Consider the following 18,211-nt stretch of genomic DNA (forward strand, 5'->3'; position numbering starts at 1 on the left):
TAACTCTTAAATATACTTAATACAAAAATTATTTTTAACGTCACCAATAAATTTAATTTTTGTTGACTTTTGATTCGATATTCAACGATAGACGGTTTCTAAAAGAAATTATAAATATAATATATTTAATATGCATTATAAATATAAAGTTACACACAAATGGTCATTAACACATAGCGATTCGCGGTGGTTTGACCGTCGAACTCTAACCGATTTTTACAAATTGCTACACTTAGTGGTGACACATTTGATATTTTACCAAATCCACAAGATATAAAACCTAAACTAATTTTAAAAATCCCACGTTAACACCGGTCATGGCCCTGGTTATTTTCCGAGTTATTGGTTCATGCATAACTCAGAAGTAATTATGATATATATATATATATATATATATATATATATATATATATATATATATATATATGTGTGTGTGTGTGTGTGTGTGTATGTGTGTATGTAATTAATCATGTATAACTTACGTAGTAATTACAAAACATACATAATTAATTCCAAAGTTAAACTCTTTGATTTGAAAGAACATAAACGGTTATGAATCAGAAACATTATAAATTCCAATGAACATTCGCAACATATTTCATAAACCAATCTAAAACAACAACATATTTTATAAAATCATGGCAAGACTCACATTCTCATTGTGTTTCATTGGCTTTATCTTGTGCCTCATTATGTGCACCAATTATGTGCAAGTAAGATATATATAAAAAAACTCATTACTAGTGTACTAACAACTATAAAAAAATGTTTTAGATTGCAAAATATTATGCAAATATTTAATGGGATTATGATGTTTTTGTTTTTGTTCATTTGATAATGCATAGGGGAAAACTTGGTGTGTAGCTCAAAGCCAGGCTACCGAACCGAAGTTGCAACAAGTTCTTGACTATCTTTGTGGACAACTCGACTGCAAGGAAATTCAACCTGGAGGATCATGCTTTAACCCTAACACTGTGCGAAATCATGCGTCTTATGCTATTGATCTTAACTTTCAAATTAATGGTGTATGCGATATTAGTTACGCTACTACTGCTATCACAGATCCATGTAAGTTTCTTTTTCTTTTGGAATATTTTCTAAACAATTGCTCTGGCACATCAAATATCGGGTGATAGGTGTACCAAATTGAAACTAATTTTGTGGTTTTTTATGTAGCTTTCGGGACATGTGTCTACCCATAAGTATAAAAAAAGTCGTAATCAAACGACACATTGAAGGGAAGATCATATATTTAAAATTCTTGAAAGGTGAAAAGAATGTATAAAACAATCAAATAAGTGGGAATAAAATTTTATTTTAGTCTTTACTTGTTTTGTGTTATATTATACTCTGTGTATGCTAAGAACATCGTATACCATTTTAAGAAAGTTACGTTATTCTTCATTTTAAAAATATATGTACTCGTTTGATTTCTTTTGAGTTTAAGTGAAATGTTTTATTGTTTTTTAAATATGATTTTATGTATTTTGAAAATAAATTAGAAAAAAGGTTGAAATTAAGGTTATGATATTATCCATGTTTAGATTAAACATCGATAATATGTTTTTTTGTAAGACTTTTGTGATGTTTATTTACTTCCATAAATTTGCAATGATATCTAAATTATTTAAATGATTCGTAAGTCTGAGGCGAACTTCAATTTTTTGGAGGGATATTAATGAAAATTAACATTTTCTCTTGATGTATATAAGGAACCTACTGTATCCTTTAAATATTACAAACTAAATCACCTAGCCCGAAAATGTTATATGTTGAAGAGTTTTGAACTTATTTTAGTGGTCATCGATATATAAGCCATGAAATAAGTTGGAGCGAAATTTTTCACTAAACTAATTATTGAACTTTCTCATGAACATTTTCACTTTGAAAGAATATGTTTAGTGATCTTCAAATCATGAAAAGAAAACATATAAATCTTCTACTCCCTCTTCTTTTAATTATGTGTATAATTATATTACACAGTTTCCGATCTTTTTAATCCCTAAATAAAATCCATCTATGGAAAACATATCGTAGTGTTCGATTATGTATAAAATTTGTGTAGATAATCATTTTCACTATAAGAATTTCCTTTAAACATGTTCAAAACTTATAAACATGTTTCACAATCATGTGTTCAAAATTTTCGGTAAGCATTATGATGTTTGAAAGTAAGGACTTTGTATTGCCAATTTATTATATTGGATTTGAAAAGCTATTACCATCAATTGATCGGTCAAATCATGTTTTGAAGCAAAATATATTTATTTATTAGTATTAACATTTTCATGACTAAATACTCGGTTACAAACAAACAATAGTTAAATGCTAAAGAAGTTTCACTTGGGAAGTCATATAAAAGGCAAAATAAAATGAAAGAGTAAAAGCATTCACACAAACATAACATGTTTCTATCATTACAAATATATTGGATTTGAAAATTTTCCATGGCATGAGATATCTTTCATTGTGCTTTCTTAGTTTCCTTCTTTGGTTGTTCTACTTATGTGGAAGTAAGGTACCAATAATTCTAATATATTATGTATTAATTACTTGTAAATTCAAGATTTTTAACGTTTCTTTAAACTACATTTTTGTTGTGATTCAAACATGTGTGCTAGAAGCACGACTAGTATAATTAAGGAACGATGAATGTTTGCAAATTTATCGTCGACCTATGATATTATTAGGGTCGTATCGTGTACCAAATACATTATGAAATCATGCAACATATGCTATTCATCTAAACTTTAGTTTCAATGGTGAAGGTGATATGAGTTTCACCACTCCGGATGTTACTCCTATAGCTTTTGTATTAGTGTTCGTAATTTTTTTGTCGACAAGAAAAGTGAAATAAAAAGTTATTTGCACTCTAATTATATAAATGATGGTTTTGGGATTTGATTAACAAATATAACACATTAAGCTTTTACCTTTATGCAGATTTTGAGTCGTGTGTCTATCCATGAAAATGGGCATCCCAATATATCTGTGATGATAATGGAAATAATCGCTATCTGTCTTTCATTGTTAAAACAATGTTAAAGAGAAAAGTTTGATAAATGAAGAAGCGCTTTTTTCCATCTATATTGTATGCATTTAATTATCTTTTTATTTGGAACTAATATAAACTTAGAGACATAATTCCCAATCAGAAATAACATAAAAAACTTAAAATCCATAAAGTAGCACAAATTACACATTACTCTTTCGTAGAATTCATAAGACCAATTAAACTTTTTATTATTAAAAAATATTTTTAAAAATTCAAAAAACTTAAACCAAGGAAATTAAAGAATCTATTTAAATAGAACGAAATAAAGAATATTTTTTTTTCTAGAAAGAAAAAGTTTTTTCATTGACATAACCAACATCTTATTTACCAAGCTTGAAATTTTTATTTTTAAATTAAAGTATCATTTGAAAGCTGTAATAAGACCTTTTTAATAAAATCATTTTATATTATTAATCAAATTAATTTTAGATGTAAAGAAAGATTGATAACGTCATCTTTTCTTTGTCTTATTTCATTTTCATTAGCTGATCACATTTATTATTAGAGTATATATTTTATTATATAAATAATGAGTGTGCACACATGCGTGTGTGTGTCTATATATATATATATATATATATATATATATATATATATATATATATATATATATATATATATATATATATATATATATATATATATATATATATACTAGCCGTTACCCGCGCACAGCGGCGGGGACAAATAGCTTCTTTCGACGATATTTTTTAAAGAAAAATGTTATGTTCCAAAAGAAAGTTCATGTCGTGGGTGAGAGGAAGGGCGGTAGTCGTGATAGTGGTTGGTTGAAGGCGGAAGGAGGCCGAGCGGCTGTAGTGGTGGTGGTTATACTATCTTGGTTACTGGTTAAGGTTCTTCGAGAGAATGTGCGTATATTTCTTACTTTGAAGGGATTACGAAGATAGATATTATGAGATGGCTTGTTACCAATGTGAGAGAAGAGATCCTCTATAAATTGTTGACATTGACCGCTTCAAATGGCTGAAGTGTTGAGATTGACGGGTTCAATTTGCAAATAAATTCTTCTATTAATTTGATACGAGATTTTTAGAGGATAAAAGATAGGGTTAAAGTTTTATATTATTATATTATAAATGGATTGTACTTCAAGCTTAATAATTTGGACGTCTTAAAAAAATAATATTATTATATTCAATCAATTTATAGAAATAGTTAGATTTCTTTTATAAGTAGTAAAGATATATATATATATATATATATATATATATATATATATATATATCTATATATATATATATATATATATATATATATATATATATATATATATGTCTATATATTTGTGTGTACATATGTATTATATTCGTTTTTATAGTCGTGTCTGGTACTGCCTTTGAAGGGTATAGATTAAAGAGAGTTTGATGGGAACCATAATATTTAGCCGTAAATAATATTGATAACTTGACATGATACATTTTTGGTCGGTGATTAATGGTCTTGACTTTGTGTAATTTTCTTGGCTCATAATTTTTGTATCGTACTTTGGTGTAGTTCACTACACTTGTTTTTGTGTCGATGTCATGTATGTGGTTTAATTAGTTAAAAAAACGGGTAACAAATATAAAAAAAGAAATTGGGATATTTATACTTTCTGAAATATCTAATTTGGACTTTATTAGTTTTCGATTGCACTAAAGATATGTATATATTTTTCTATGTTCTAGAAGCTCATAATTCCCATAAATACATGCTCTAAGAGCTAGGGAGACGCCTTAGGGACCCAAGGAGGACATTGCGCTTAGACATGAAATCATCTAAAATAAGAATGAAACCATCTAACCCACTCTAACTAATTTTGGCTCAACATGTGATAGAATGATTCTGATCACACTATTTTGTGCCTACAACTATTTTTACTTATGAGGGTAAGGAAGCTATTTATGCGAGAGTAAATTTATGGTCCAATTTATTCCAATTATCTGGGTTGGACTATAAGTCGCAATATTATATTATGACATTGATTTTGGCTCGACTATTTGTCTAATGCACTAATGACACGCCCTATGGTTTCTAATAAATGGGATCTTAAACATTTTATTAGATTTGACCAATGCCCACATGACATAATAAGTTGTTTCCTAACAACTTGTTTTTGAACTAACATAAATGATTGTGTCCAACTTCTTTATTTTATGTTGTTTAATCAAACTAACATAAAGAAGCATAAACAATTGAAGACAAATAAAAATAAGTGAACATAGACAAACATATAGAAAGTAAACAAATGAACGAATTCAAATAAGCGTAAACATCATAATCAATAACAATAAAACTTGATCAGCAACACTTTGATATGTTGATCATACTTAGTGTCACACCCGCGAACATTTCCGGAAACGCCTACGTGCGCGACGTAAATTAGTAATCACAGTTATTAAACATATACTGAACAGTAAACATATAATCTTCTATTATTACCGAAATACAAATTACATTGACAATGACTATTGCTAAATCATGACACACGCCTAACAATACGACGTTTACAAAGGTATAATATAAATAACGGAAAGTTTTCAGAGCGAACACTTCCAGCCTGCTAAATAACCTGAGAATACATGCATTAAAATACATCAACAAAATTGTTAGTGAGTTGTACATGTTTTGATACCAAGTATTTTTATAACAAAAAGCGATTTATAATTGTAAAAGAGAGGCCGCAGAAACCTACCTTCGAAGCGTGAGTTCGAGTTGTTCGGATTCAGTGTGTTTGAGAAGCTTGACGTGAGAAACAGCAAGCCCATCATTCTTGAATTTTTTAAATACATGCGGGTCCATTTCGTAACAAAATTGAACTATCGGGGACTAAAGATTGGGATTCGTTCCGTTAAAAGTTGTTATTTTTATTCAAAGTTTGAAGATAGGGATTCATTCTGTTAAAAATAACCAAATGAGGGGCTGTTTGTGGATAAATAACACGGTCCTCGCTAGTACCTGAAACACATAACACAACAACTGTAAGCCATAATGCTTAGTGAGTTCCCCAAAATACAACCTACGCACGTACGCCTTTCCAGGCCTTGACCTTCCGGTCCATGTGTCTCAGGGGACTTCCGTCCCGACAGGGTAAACCTTCCGGTCCTACCCACGTCAACCTTATAGTCCATATGACCACACCTTCCGGCCCATAGCATATTGCCTTCCGGCCCAAATCGAGCATATCATACATGACACATATAACGAATAACTTAACACACATAAGGCATATATCTCATATCATATTCAACCTTCCGGTCACCTAGTCAAGACCCTTCCGGATACAGTATAGTGAGGAGACTCACCTCGTATGCCTCGCTAAGTTGCTAATCGTGAATCCTGGAATCACTCGTGCTCGAACCCTCGAGCTGCAAACCTCCTATGATATTATAAATCTATAATTATTACTTGTACCACTAAGGTTGACCATCCATATCAAGTCAACACAGGTTGACTTGGTCAATAGTCTTTAGTCAATTTGGACCGGACTCGGCGAGTGCACAATAGTGACTCGGCGAGTCTACGCGTTTTAACCAACTCTCAAGGATTTTGCCTTTGACTCGTTGAGTACTCCCCCGACTCGATGAGTTCCACCTGGGCCTGAATCACAGGGCCACCACGACTCAACTCGCCGAGTCGCAAGGTCAACTCGGTGAGTCCCTACTTGACTCGGTCCACCTGTCAAAACCTTTCCAACTCTCTGCGACTCACTGAGTCGCCTATAACTCGGTCAGGACTACACACTGGGTGGTCTCAAGGACAATCTTCAAGCGACTCGTCGAGTCTGTTCTTCAGACTCGGTGAGTCCATGCCATGCACCAGCTAAAACTGGCTTTTGCGGTCAGATCCGTTCCATACATACATAGATCTGGCCTTCCCAAGCTTATTTGCCACGTAAAGTCTCGGTCTTGGTTACCATGCAATGCATACAAGGCTTATTTTGGAGAAACAACCTCTAATATGGCAACCTTAGCTTCTGACTCAAAAGAATGGACATTAAGCTTGTCATATGGGGTCTCCTGGACCTACTAAGGTCCAAATCTAGGTTCCATATCTCCATGGGACCTTTCATACTTCCAATTCAAGCCAAGAAATGCAAGAAGAAACCCTAGATTTGACACATCAACACAAAACACAAAGTTTGGCTCTGAAAGTTACCTCAAGACGACTCCCTTGATGAAATAGCAACAGATCCAAACTCCCCAACTCTTCAAGCTTGATCCTCTCCCTCCTTCCTTGCAATATCACACAAAATGATGAACAAATGGCCTCCAAACACACTCACAAGGGCTCACAGTCGTATGGGGGCTCTTAGGGTTCAAGGTGGCCGCAAATGAGGGCCATAAGGTCCTTTAAATAGGGCATAGGACCGGGAAATTAGGGTTTCATTAAACAGCACGGACTCACCGAGTCCATCCCTTGGATCGCCGAGTCCGGACGCGAACCTCCGCCCAAAACCGCGACCTGACTCGGCGAGTTCGACCTCCAACTCGCCGAGTCCCCTCACAGAATATAAAAAATATGAAAATGAAGGTACCTGGGGATCCGGGCTATTACAATTCTCCCCCACTAGAATAAGACTTCGCCTTCGAAGTCCCGCTAGGAAAATAGCTCCGGATGCTGTTCCCGCATCTCATGTTCCGGCTCCCAGGTCATCTCTGATCCCTTCCGATGCTGCCACTGAACCAATACCAGGGGTACCTCCTTGTTTCTCAAAACCTTGATCTTTCGATCTCTGATGGCTACAGGTCTTTCAACATAATTCAGGCTTGCATCCACCTGAATATCCCCTAATGGAACCACCGCCGATTCGTCGGCTATACACTTCCTCAGTTGCGACACATGGAAAGTGTCGTGAATCTGTCCCAACTCTGCTGGCAAGTCTAAACGGTAGGCTACCCGACCCACCCTCGCGATCACACAGAAAGGACCAATATATCGGGGCCCCAACTTGCCCCTCTTCCTGAACCGAATCACTCCTTTCCAAGGAGAGACCTTCAGGAGTACGAGATCACCAACTTGGAACTCAAGCTCGGACCGTCGCCTGTCTGCATAACTCTTCTGTCGGCTCTGAGCGGTCAACAACCTCTGCCTGACCATCTGAATTTGCTCGGTCATCTGAAGCACGATCTCTGTGCTACCCATAACCTGCTGTCCCACCTCACCCCAACAGATGGGGGTGCGACACCTCCGCCCATACAACAGCTCAAAGGGTGGCATACCAATGCTCGAATGATGGCTGTTGTTATACGAGAAATCTTCTAAAGGTATATAGGTGTCCTAGCTCCCTCCGAAGTCCAACACACATGCCCGAAGCATGTCTTCGAGTGTCTGAATTGTCCACTCACTCTGACCGTCTGTCTGAGGATGATATGCCGTACTGAAATGTAACCTAGTACCCAAATCCTCAGGGAACTTCTTCTAGAACCTGGAAGTGAAACGCACGTCACGGTCCGAAATAATTGAGATCGGCACCCCGTGCCAAGATACTACTTCCCTCACATATAACTTGGCCAACTTTTCCGCAGAAGATCTCTCACTAATGGCTAGAAAATGAGCGCTCTTTGTCAGCCGATCCATGATCACCCAAATCGCATCGACTCCTCTCGCCGTTCGCGGTAACTTGGTGATGAAATCCGTAGAGATTTGTTCCCACTTCCATTCGGGAATCTCTAGCGGTTGCAGCTTATCGTGTGGTCGATGGTGCTCGGCCTTGACCTGCCGAAAAGTCAAGAACCTCTCGACAAACCAAGCGACATCCCTTTTCATACATGGCCACCAGTACTCCTTCTTGAGATCCAAATACATTTTCGTAGCACCAGGATGAATCGAGAATTTCGATCAATGTGCTTCCTCCATCAAATAGTGCGCGCACCGCCCATAAACGGCACCCAAATCTGACCCTGAAAAGTCATAAGCCCTCGACCATCCGTAACAAATCCTGATACCTGACTTACAACCCGTTCCTTCTTCTGGTGTTCTGGCTTTGCAGCCTCCACCTGAGCCCCTTGAAATAATATCCAGAATCGGGGTCAAAACCGTCAATCTCATACAAATATCTCGGATCGGGGAGCTATCCGCCCTACGGCTCAATGCGTCGGCTACCACATTAGCCTTGCCCGGGTGGTACAGGATCTCACAATCGTAATCCTTCACCACATCCAACCACCTCCTCTGTCGCATATTTAGATTTGGCTGATCCATCAAGTATTTCAAGTTCTTATGGTCCGTGTAAATCGTACACCGAACCCCGTACAAATAGTGTCGCCATATCTTGAGGGAAAACACCACCGCCCCCAATTCCAGGTCGTGCATGGGATATCTCGACTCATGATGCTTCAACTGCCTCGAAGCGTTCGCTATCACATGACCCCTCTGCATAAGCACCGCCCCCAAACCCGATATAGAGGCATCACAGTATACCACAAAATCCTCCATCCCTGACGAAGCGTCTCGAATGAGGACTGCTGCTCCGGTCCCCATGAAAACGTAACACCCTTCCGGGTCATCCTAGTAAGTGGCACAGCGATATTGGAGAAATCCTTGATAAATTTGTGATAATATCCAGCCAAACCCAGAAAACTCCTGATCTCGGTGGGCGATCTCGGCACCTCCCACCTCAACACTGCCTTAATCTTGACCGGGTCGACCAATATACCTTTCTGGTTCACAAGATGCCCGAGGAACTGGACCTCTCGTAACCAGAAATCACACTTGGAGAACTTGGCATACAGTCTCTCCGATCTCAAAACCCCAAGAATCTCCCGCAAATGTTCCTCATGCTGGTCCCTAGTCCTCGAATACACCAAAATATCATCGATGAATACGATCACCGAACGATCCAGCATCGGTCGGCACACCCGGTTCATGAGATCCATGAATGCGGCCGGGGCATTGGTGAGCCCAAAAGGCATCACCACAAACTCATAATGTCCATAACGAGTCCTGAAAGCAGTCTTTTGGATATCCTCCTCGCGAACCCTCATCTGATGATATCCCGACCTCAAGTCAATCTTGGAAAACCAAGATGCCCCCTGCAACTGATCGAACAGATCGTCGATCCTAGGTAATGGATATCGGTTCTTAACCATCAACTTGTTCAACTCCCGATAATCGATACACATCCGATGTGAACCATCCTTTTTCTTGACGAACAAAATCGGCACTCCCCAAGGCGAGCTACTCGGTCGAATGAATCCCTTTCCCAGCAGCTCCTGAAGCTGCGAGGATAATTCCTGCATTTCCGGCGGAGCGAGACGATAAGGCACCTAGGCGATGGGCGCCGCTCCCGGAACCATATCAATACGAAACTCCACTTGCCTCTCCGAAGGCACACCTGGTAACTCTTCGGGGAATACATCCGAAAACTCGCATACGACCGGAACGTCATCAATCGAATTGGGCCTCTCCGCGGTCACACGAGTATCCATCACATAGGCTATGAATCCATCACAGCCCTGCTGCAAACTCTGCCTTGCCCTGGCAGCCGGACAAAACGCCGACCCACACCGGGTCCCCTCGCCATAAACCGTGAGCACTCCCCTACTAGGGTCTCGAATCATCACCAGTTGTCTCTCGCAGTCAATGACTACTCCAAACTTGCTCAACCAATCCATGCCCACGATAACGCAAACATCCCCCACAGCTATAGGGACCAAGTCTATATGAAACTCGACCCCAAAAATCTCGAGCACGCATCCTCGAATCACCTCGGTGGCATATACCGCTTTCTCATTTGCTATAGCAACTCGCAGGGGACGACTCATCGCCTCCCGATCGATATCGATGTGCTGGCTAAAAGCTAACGAAACAAAGGACAGACTCGCACCCGAGTCGAATAATACCAAAGCATGCACATGATTCACAAGAAAAGTACCTACGCATATAATAATATAAGCACAATATCTCAGTATAAATGTAAATACATGAAAGAATACATACCGGCCACGACATCAGGCGTCGCGCGGACCTCCTACGCAGTCAACTGGAAAGCTCTCCCACGAGCCTTCGGAGCCTCAGTCTTCACTGGCCGAACCTCGGGAACCCTGACAGCAGGCGAAGATCCCTGGCGAAGCTGGGGGCACCCGGCCTTCCGATGGCCAGTCTGGTTGCAATGGAAGCAAACCATGAATCCCTTGGGGAAATCCCTAGCAATGTGCCCCTCCTTGCCACACTTGTAGCAAGCACCCGATCGACATGCCCCCTCGTGATCCTTGCCGCACTTCGCACAAGTGCGGCTCTTCTGACCTCCAGATCTCAAATCAGCGGACTTGGTCCGCTTGACTTCCGGCTAAGACTGAGCCGGCCGCCGATCCACCCGTTGAGACTCGGCCTCCTCCCTGGCCTGGGTCTCCAACTCGATCTCACACTTCCTGGCATTCGCCTGAAGCTCAGCAAAAGTATGATATGACGAGTTCGATACGAACTCCCGGATATCCCTCCTCAGCACTCCCAAATACCGGCTCATCAGAGCCTACTCCGTGGACACCTGCTCGGGGCAGAACATCGCCCTCTCATGAAACTTCCGCGTGAACACCGTAACCGAATTATTACCCTGCTTGAGGGTCAAGAACTCCTGAACCAACCGTTCCCTCTCCACCGGGGGAACATACTCATCTCTGAACATATCAGTAAACCTCTCCCAAGTCACAGCTGAGACCTTTGCCAGAGTGAAGTTCGCCGTCACAAACTTCCACCAATCCTTTGCTCCCAGGCGGAGCTGGTTCAGGGCGAACCGAACCCTCAGATGCTCCGGACATGAACAAGTATAGAAGCATCCCTCGATATCAGCAATCCATCTCATCGCAGCAATCGGGTCCTGCGTCCCGTCAAACTTTGGTGGCTTCATGTTGCTGAACTCCCGGAACAGCAACGAGTCACCCCCCTGTGGTCTGGCAGCGGCGGCAGCCTCATTCAACACGGCGTACCGCTCATCAAATGTCTCCATCAGCGTGGTCTTAATAGACCCAAACATCTCCGGAATCTCTGCCCGGATCGCTGCAGCTACCTCCTCATGAATCTGATGGGTTTTAGCCATAAGAACTTTCCTATGTGCGCATGCAAAACCCTAATGCTTGGATCTAGGCTTTCTAATTAAACATGCTTTGAATCCAAGACTTCTAATGGCTAATTAGGTTAAATAACAACATTGAAATAGATCTAGAATCATACCTTTGGATTCCTTGTTGATCTTGTTGTCTTGGAGCTTCTAGAGTCACAAATGTCACTCCTCTAATGGCTTACAAACACCAATAGCAAGCAAGATGATTTAGGAGAGAGGAGAGGGGAGGAATTCGGCCATAGTATCTCTACTTTTTATGGTGTGTAGAATTCCCTCACCCCTAGGGTCTATTTATACTTGTAGACTCCTTAAGGGTTACAACCTAAACCCTAATTGGATAATCTTCTCTTAAGGCTATCCAAATCCATTCCATAGATAAGCCTTTGGACGATTTTATCTATCCTATATCTCATAGAATTCGTCCAAAGCATATCCCAATGGATTTATAGTCTAAAGTTTAACTATCAAACAATTGACAGTTTATACCCCTTTATTTAATTAATCTCTTTAAGTCACCAAATTAATTCCAATTAATCTATGACTTATATTAATCAAATAACCATATATTATTTACTCTCTCTTAACAAATCATCCATCAAGTTGCTATGGTGAAGGCAACCCAAAAGGACCATGCACAACCGGATCAAATACTTGCCTAATATAGTTGCAGCCTTAGACACTATTCCAACAGTCTCCCACTTGGATAAGTCTAGTAACTATACAAGTACAATTCGGTTTGCAATCGTAGCTCTCAAAGACGCTGTCAACTCTGATCTAATCAATCTTGTCCTTTAGATAAGGGATCGTACAGTCCTCTGTTAGATATCATGCTGACAATCCTATGGAATGGTTAGTCAAGCATTTAGATTTCTCGATCTCTGATTTATTTGACATAGAACTTAATCAAACACATCAATTCAGTTCTGACCGGGCCTGGCACATAAATCAAATCAAATCATCGAGTGGCCAAGATATCTCTTCTACCCTCTTAGGATAAAATTTACAGATAAACTTCGACTTATATGCATTTACTTATTCATTAACCAACTATACACAATAATGCGTTTTATAACACCAAGCTACTGATGCGTTTTCGCATTATCAATGCACAATCAATTAACAAATAATAAATCATATATCTAGGTTTTAAGACTATATGATATTATCGTCTTGCGATCACCTTTTATATCGTATTCCATAAAGTGATTCTAGCAAGCGCGGGTTTATTCCAATGCTCAAAACCAGTTCATAAGCACTCATGAACGTTGCAGCAACCCTTGCTATGTCTAACACCATTTAGACATTCTACACACCAATTCATGACAATCTTCATTCATATCTACTCCCAACATATGAACGATTGTGGACCATTTGAATAATTCGATTATTCCTAATAAACTCAATTATTCTGGAAGTCAAAACATGCAAAGTGAAACAATAGTTAAACAATTAACATGTGACAGTAACTTTACTCATAAATAAAACTCCTTTATTTAATCATCAAATGTTAATTACATTTATCTATTATACGTTTCTAATACTATCTAATCTATACTAATATCATCCTTCAGCCCAATACTCCTAGCATGCTGCAAGTGCTTAACCCTACTCAGTCCCTTCGTAAGCGGATCTGCTGGGTTATCTTCTGATGATATCCTCTTCACTACGAGTTGTCCTTCTTCTACACGATGTCTAATGAAGTGATATTTTCTGTCGATATGTCGAGATCTACCATGATCCCTCGGTTCCTTGGTCAAGGCAACCACACCTTCGTTATCACAGAAAATATCCATGGGCTCCTTTATGGCCGGCACAACTCCAAGATCACCAATGAAGTTCTTTAGCCATATTGCCTCCTTCGACGCTTCGCTCGCTGCGATGTACTCTGATTCGCACGTTGAATCAGCTACGGTTTCCTGCTTGGAACTTTTCCATGTCACTGCTCCTCCATTTAGGGTAAAGACCCAGCCCGACTACGAACGATAGTTGTCCCTGTCGGTCTGAAAGCTGGCGTCACTATACCCTCGCACCTTCAAGTCATCACTCCCTCCAAGGACTAAGAACCATTCTTTCGTCCTCCGAAGGTACTTAAGGATGTTCTTCACCGCAATCCAATGTGCTTTTCTAGGGTTCCCTTGATATCTGCTAACCATGCTCAAAGCGAAGGCTACATCAGGGCGAGTACAAGTCATAGCGTACATGATTGAGCCAACTGCGGAAGCGTATGGTACTCGGCTCATTTCTGCTATCTCAGCTTCGGTACTCGGACTTTGAGTCTTACTCAGCTTGGCATTTCCTTGTATCGGTAGTTCTCCCTTCTTTGAGTTTTCCATACTAAAACGTTTTAGTACCTTCTCTAAGTAAGTATTCTGACTAAGTCCAATTAGTCTCTTACTTCTTTCTCTTACTATCCTTATTCCCAAAATGTAAGAAGCCTCTCCGAGGTCCTTCATAGCGAAACACTTCCCGAGCCAGGACTTAACCTCCTGCAGAGTCGGGATGTCGTTCCCTATGAGTAATATGTCATCGACATATAGAACGAGAAAGCTTACTATACTCCCACTGGCTTTGACATATACACAAGATTCGTCTTCGCTTCGTACAAATCCAAACTCTTTGACTTTCTCATCGAAGCAAAGATTCTATCTGCGAGACGCTTGCTTAAGTCCATAAATGGACTTCTCAAGCTTACACACTCTATTCGGATGCTTCGGATCCACAAACCCCTCTGGCCGAGCCATGTAAACATCCTCAGCCAACTTTCCGTTAAGGAAAGCGGTCTTGACATCCATTTGCCAAATCTCATAGTCATGAAATGCGGCAATTGCTAGCATCACTCTAATAGATTTAATCTTCGCAACTGGTGAGAAGGTCTCATCATAGTCAACTCCGGGAGTTTGAGTAAAGCCCTTCGCGACCAATCGCGCCTTATATGTGTGTACGTTCCCATCCACGTCGGTCTTCTTTTTGAAGATCCATTTGCACCCAACGGTCTTACGTTCGGGCACATAATCAACCAAATTCCAAACTTGGTTATCGTACATGGATTGGATCTCGCTATCCATTGCCTCTTTCCATTTCGCAGACTCCGGGCCTGCCATGGCTTCCTTATAGCTATTAGGTTCATCAAGATTTACTAGTGTACCATCACTAATATACGTGTCCCCTTCGGTAGTAATATGAAAACCATAAAACTGGGGATGAACTCTAACTCTATCGGAACGTCTAAGAGGTAAGGATTCGTCAATCGGTTCAACCGGAGTTTCCTCCTCGGGTTGAATGCCAGCGGTAGAGGTTCCTTCATCTATCGATTCTTGAATCTCTTCAAGTTCGATTTGCCTCCCACTGTTTCCTTGGCTTATGAGTTCTCGCTCTCGGAAAACTCCTCTCCTCGCAACAAAGACAACATTGTCTTTCGGTCTATAGAAGAGATATCCAAAGGATGTTTGCGGGTAGCCAATGAAAATACATCGCTCATTTCGAGGTTCAAGCTTGTCGTGAGTATCTCGTCTTACGAAAACCTCGCAACCCCAAACCTTGATATGTGCCAACGAGGGAGCTTTCCCTGTCCACATCTCGTGAGGTGTTTTGGCAACCTTCTTAGTAGGGACTCGGTTAAGGATATGGGCGGCAGTCTCTAAGGCATACCCCCAAAAGAAGATAGGTAGTGAAGCACGACTCATCATAGAGCGAACCGTATCCAATAAGGTTCGATTACGCCTTTCTACCACACCATTCAACTGCGGTGTCCTAGGAGGCGTCAATTGCGAAACTATTCCACACTCCTTGAGATAATCGTGGAATTCAAGACTTAGGTACTCTCCTCCTCGATCGGATCGAAGCATCTTGATTTTCCTGCCCAAAGGATTCTCCACTTCATTCTTGAACTCTTTGAACTTTTCAAAGGTGTCCGACTTTTGCTTGATTAAGTAGATATACCCATATCTACTATAGTCATCGATAAAAGTCACATAGAAGCGGTTCCCATCCTTCGTGGTTGATCTAAAGGGTCCACATACATCGGTATGTATTAGGTCCAATAGCCCCTCACCCCTTTCATAAGTACTCGTGAAGGGTGACTTAGTCATCTTTCCAAGTAAACAAGACTCGCATGTGTCATCTTCCCTAAGGTCGAATGACTCCAACACTACATCCTTTTGGAGTTGTGTTATGCGTTTCTTGTTGACATGTCCAAGACGACAATGCCACAAGGATGCTTTATCCATACTAGTGGAAGAATCAATATTCAAAACATCATTTCCTACGTTATCAACAATCATAACAGTTTCATATATTCCATTACATGGTATAGCTTCAAAGTAAAAGACACCATTTAGATAAGACAAAATAGAACCATTCTCATTATTAAAAGAAAATCTAAATCCCTGTCTATATAAACCATGAAATAAAATGATGTTTCTAACCATTTCTGGCGAATAGCAACAATTGTTCAAATCTAAAACCAAACTATTCCTAAGCACTAAAGAATACACTCCAATCTTGGTCACAGGTGACGATCTTCTGTTCCCCATGATTAGATTGATCCTTCCTTGCTCTACATCCCTACTTCTTCTTAGTCCCTGCACATTAGAACAAATGTGATAACCACAACCGGTATCAAGAACCCAAGAAATAGCATGATTAGAATCGTTAGATTTGATTGTGTATATACCTGCGAAAGATGGCTTGATCTTTCCTTCTTTGATCGCTTGCAGGTAATCCGGGAAGCTTCTCTTCCAATGTCCTATCTTGTGGCAGTGGTGGCACTCTGCCTCCTTTGGGTTGGAGCAGGGCTTAGCGGGATCAACTTTGGTCTTACTAGAAGAGGCACCATCTCGGGCTTTCACCTTGCGATAGTTATTCGATGAAGCTTTCCTCTTCTTTCCCTTCCCTTGACCAATAGCCAAGGCAGGAGCAGCGGGCAGATTGGGAGTAGGTGCAACAGACTTGTCCTTGAAGTTGCTCTCAGCGACCCTCAAGAGACCTTGGAGTTTTCTTAGGGTGACCTCTTCTTTGTTCATGTGGTAGGTCATCCTAAATTGGTTGTACATCGGAGGCAAAGAGTGAAGCACCATATCGATCACCAAGTCTTCACCGAAGTCAACATTTAACTTGCGAAGGCAGTCGACATACCTTTGCATCTTTTGCAGGTGCACGGTAAGAGATTCTCCATGACCCATCTTAGCGGAGATCATGTTAGTGAAAATCTCATAACGCTCTTGTCTCACGTTTTGGTGGTATCTCTCCAACAAGTCATGATGCATCTCGTATGGATACATGTCCTCGTAGGACTTTTGGAATTCGGAGTTCATGGTGGCGATCATGATGCAATGTACCTTCGTTGCATCTCGCTCATGAGTTTCAAAGGCGGTGATTTCTTCGGGAGTAGCAACTTCGGGGTTGATTTTCTCGAGCTTCTCATCGAGGACATACTCTTTATCCTCATAGCGAGCAATGGTGCGAATGTATCTTATCCATTCGCTAAAGTTCGTTCCATCGAAGGTGACCTTTTGGCAAAGGCTCATCAACGTGAAAGAACTAGCAGCAGCGTTGTTTGCGTTCGACATCTTCAATTAGAAAAAGGATAAAGATAGATTAGAATAATAATCCCTAATTATCACCCAATAAGAAAATTAGGGCTAGGATCCAACAATAACATTTACATACTAGAAAAGGGATGCCGTAATCTAACATACAAATAAATTGAAGATAAGTGAATGACGATTCACTAATTCTCCATTACAAAACTTAAACTATTAGTCCTAAGTGTTTTTGAGAATTCCTAGGTTCGGATGAGATTCATTGAAACTATTCAATGGCATGTTTAAATCTCGATATGCCCCTCTCGTTTGTGACTGGGATGCCGAGGATCACAAAGCGGGTGTGAATTACCATGCAAATTCACATGGTGCCTTCATTGTAACGATCACCTATTCGATGTGTCGGTAAACCACACACGCTCCATCGAACTATGATAAACAATGAATCACCCTTTGCCACCTTCGCTTAGAACCAATTGGTGTGCCGGTAAACCACACACGCTCCACTAACTTCTTAGCAAGGTGCAAAGTGTAATTTCATGGGATTGCATCAAT

General features: G+C 40.1%; 1 protein-coding gene across 1 annotated transcript; it reads left to right on the top strand.

The window, feature by feature from the left end:
- The first annotated feature begins 619 nt into the window (after window positions 1-619).
- LOC145047862 (major pollen allergen Ole e 10-like) lies at window positions 620-1,296 on the top strand. Its single transcript, XM_078996222.1, has 3 exons — window positions 620-713; window positions 846-1,068; window positions 1,177-1,296. Exons 1-3 carry the CDS (start codon window positions 639-641, stop codon window positions 1,200-1,202), a joined length of 324 nt encoding a protein of 107 aa, XP_078852348.1. The 5' UTR covers window positions 620-638; the 3' UTR covers window positions 1,203-1,296.
- Window positions 1,297-18,211: the final 16,915 nt, after the last annotated feature.

The sequence above is a fragment of the Lactuca saligna genome, chromosome 5 (genome assembly GCF_052625555.1).
Source record: "Lactuca saligna cultivar CGN05327 chromosome 5, ASM5262555v1, whole genome shotgun sequence".
Taxonomy (NCBI): domain Eukaryota; kingdom Viridiplantae; phylum Streptophyta; class Magnoliopsida; order Asterales; family Asteraceae; genus Lactuca; species Lactuca saligna.

Coding starts and splice junctions, on each gene's coding strand:
- LOC145047862 (XM_078996222.1), top strand. CDS start 639: ATGGCAAGACTCACATTCTCATTGTGTTTCATTGGCTTTATCTTGTGC. Junction 714..845: donor TGTGCACCAATTATGTGCAA/GTAAGATATATA, acceptor GATAATGCATAG/GGGAAAACTTGGTGTGTAGC. Junction 1,069..1,176: donor TACTGCTATCACAGATCCAT/GTAAGTTTCTTT, acceptor TTTTTTATGTAG/CTTTCGGGACATGTGTCTAC.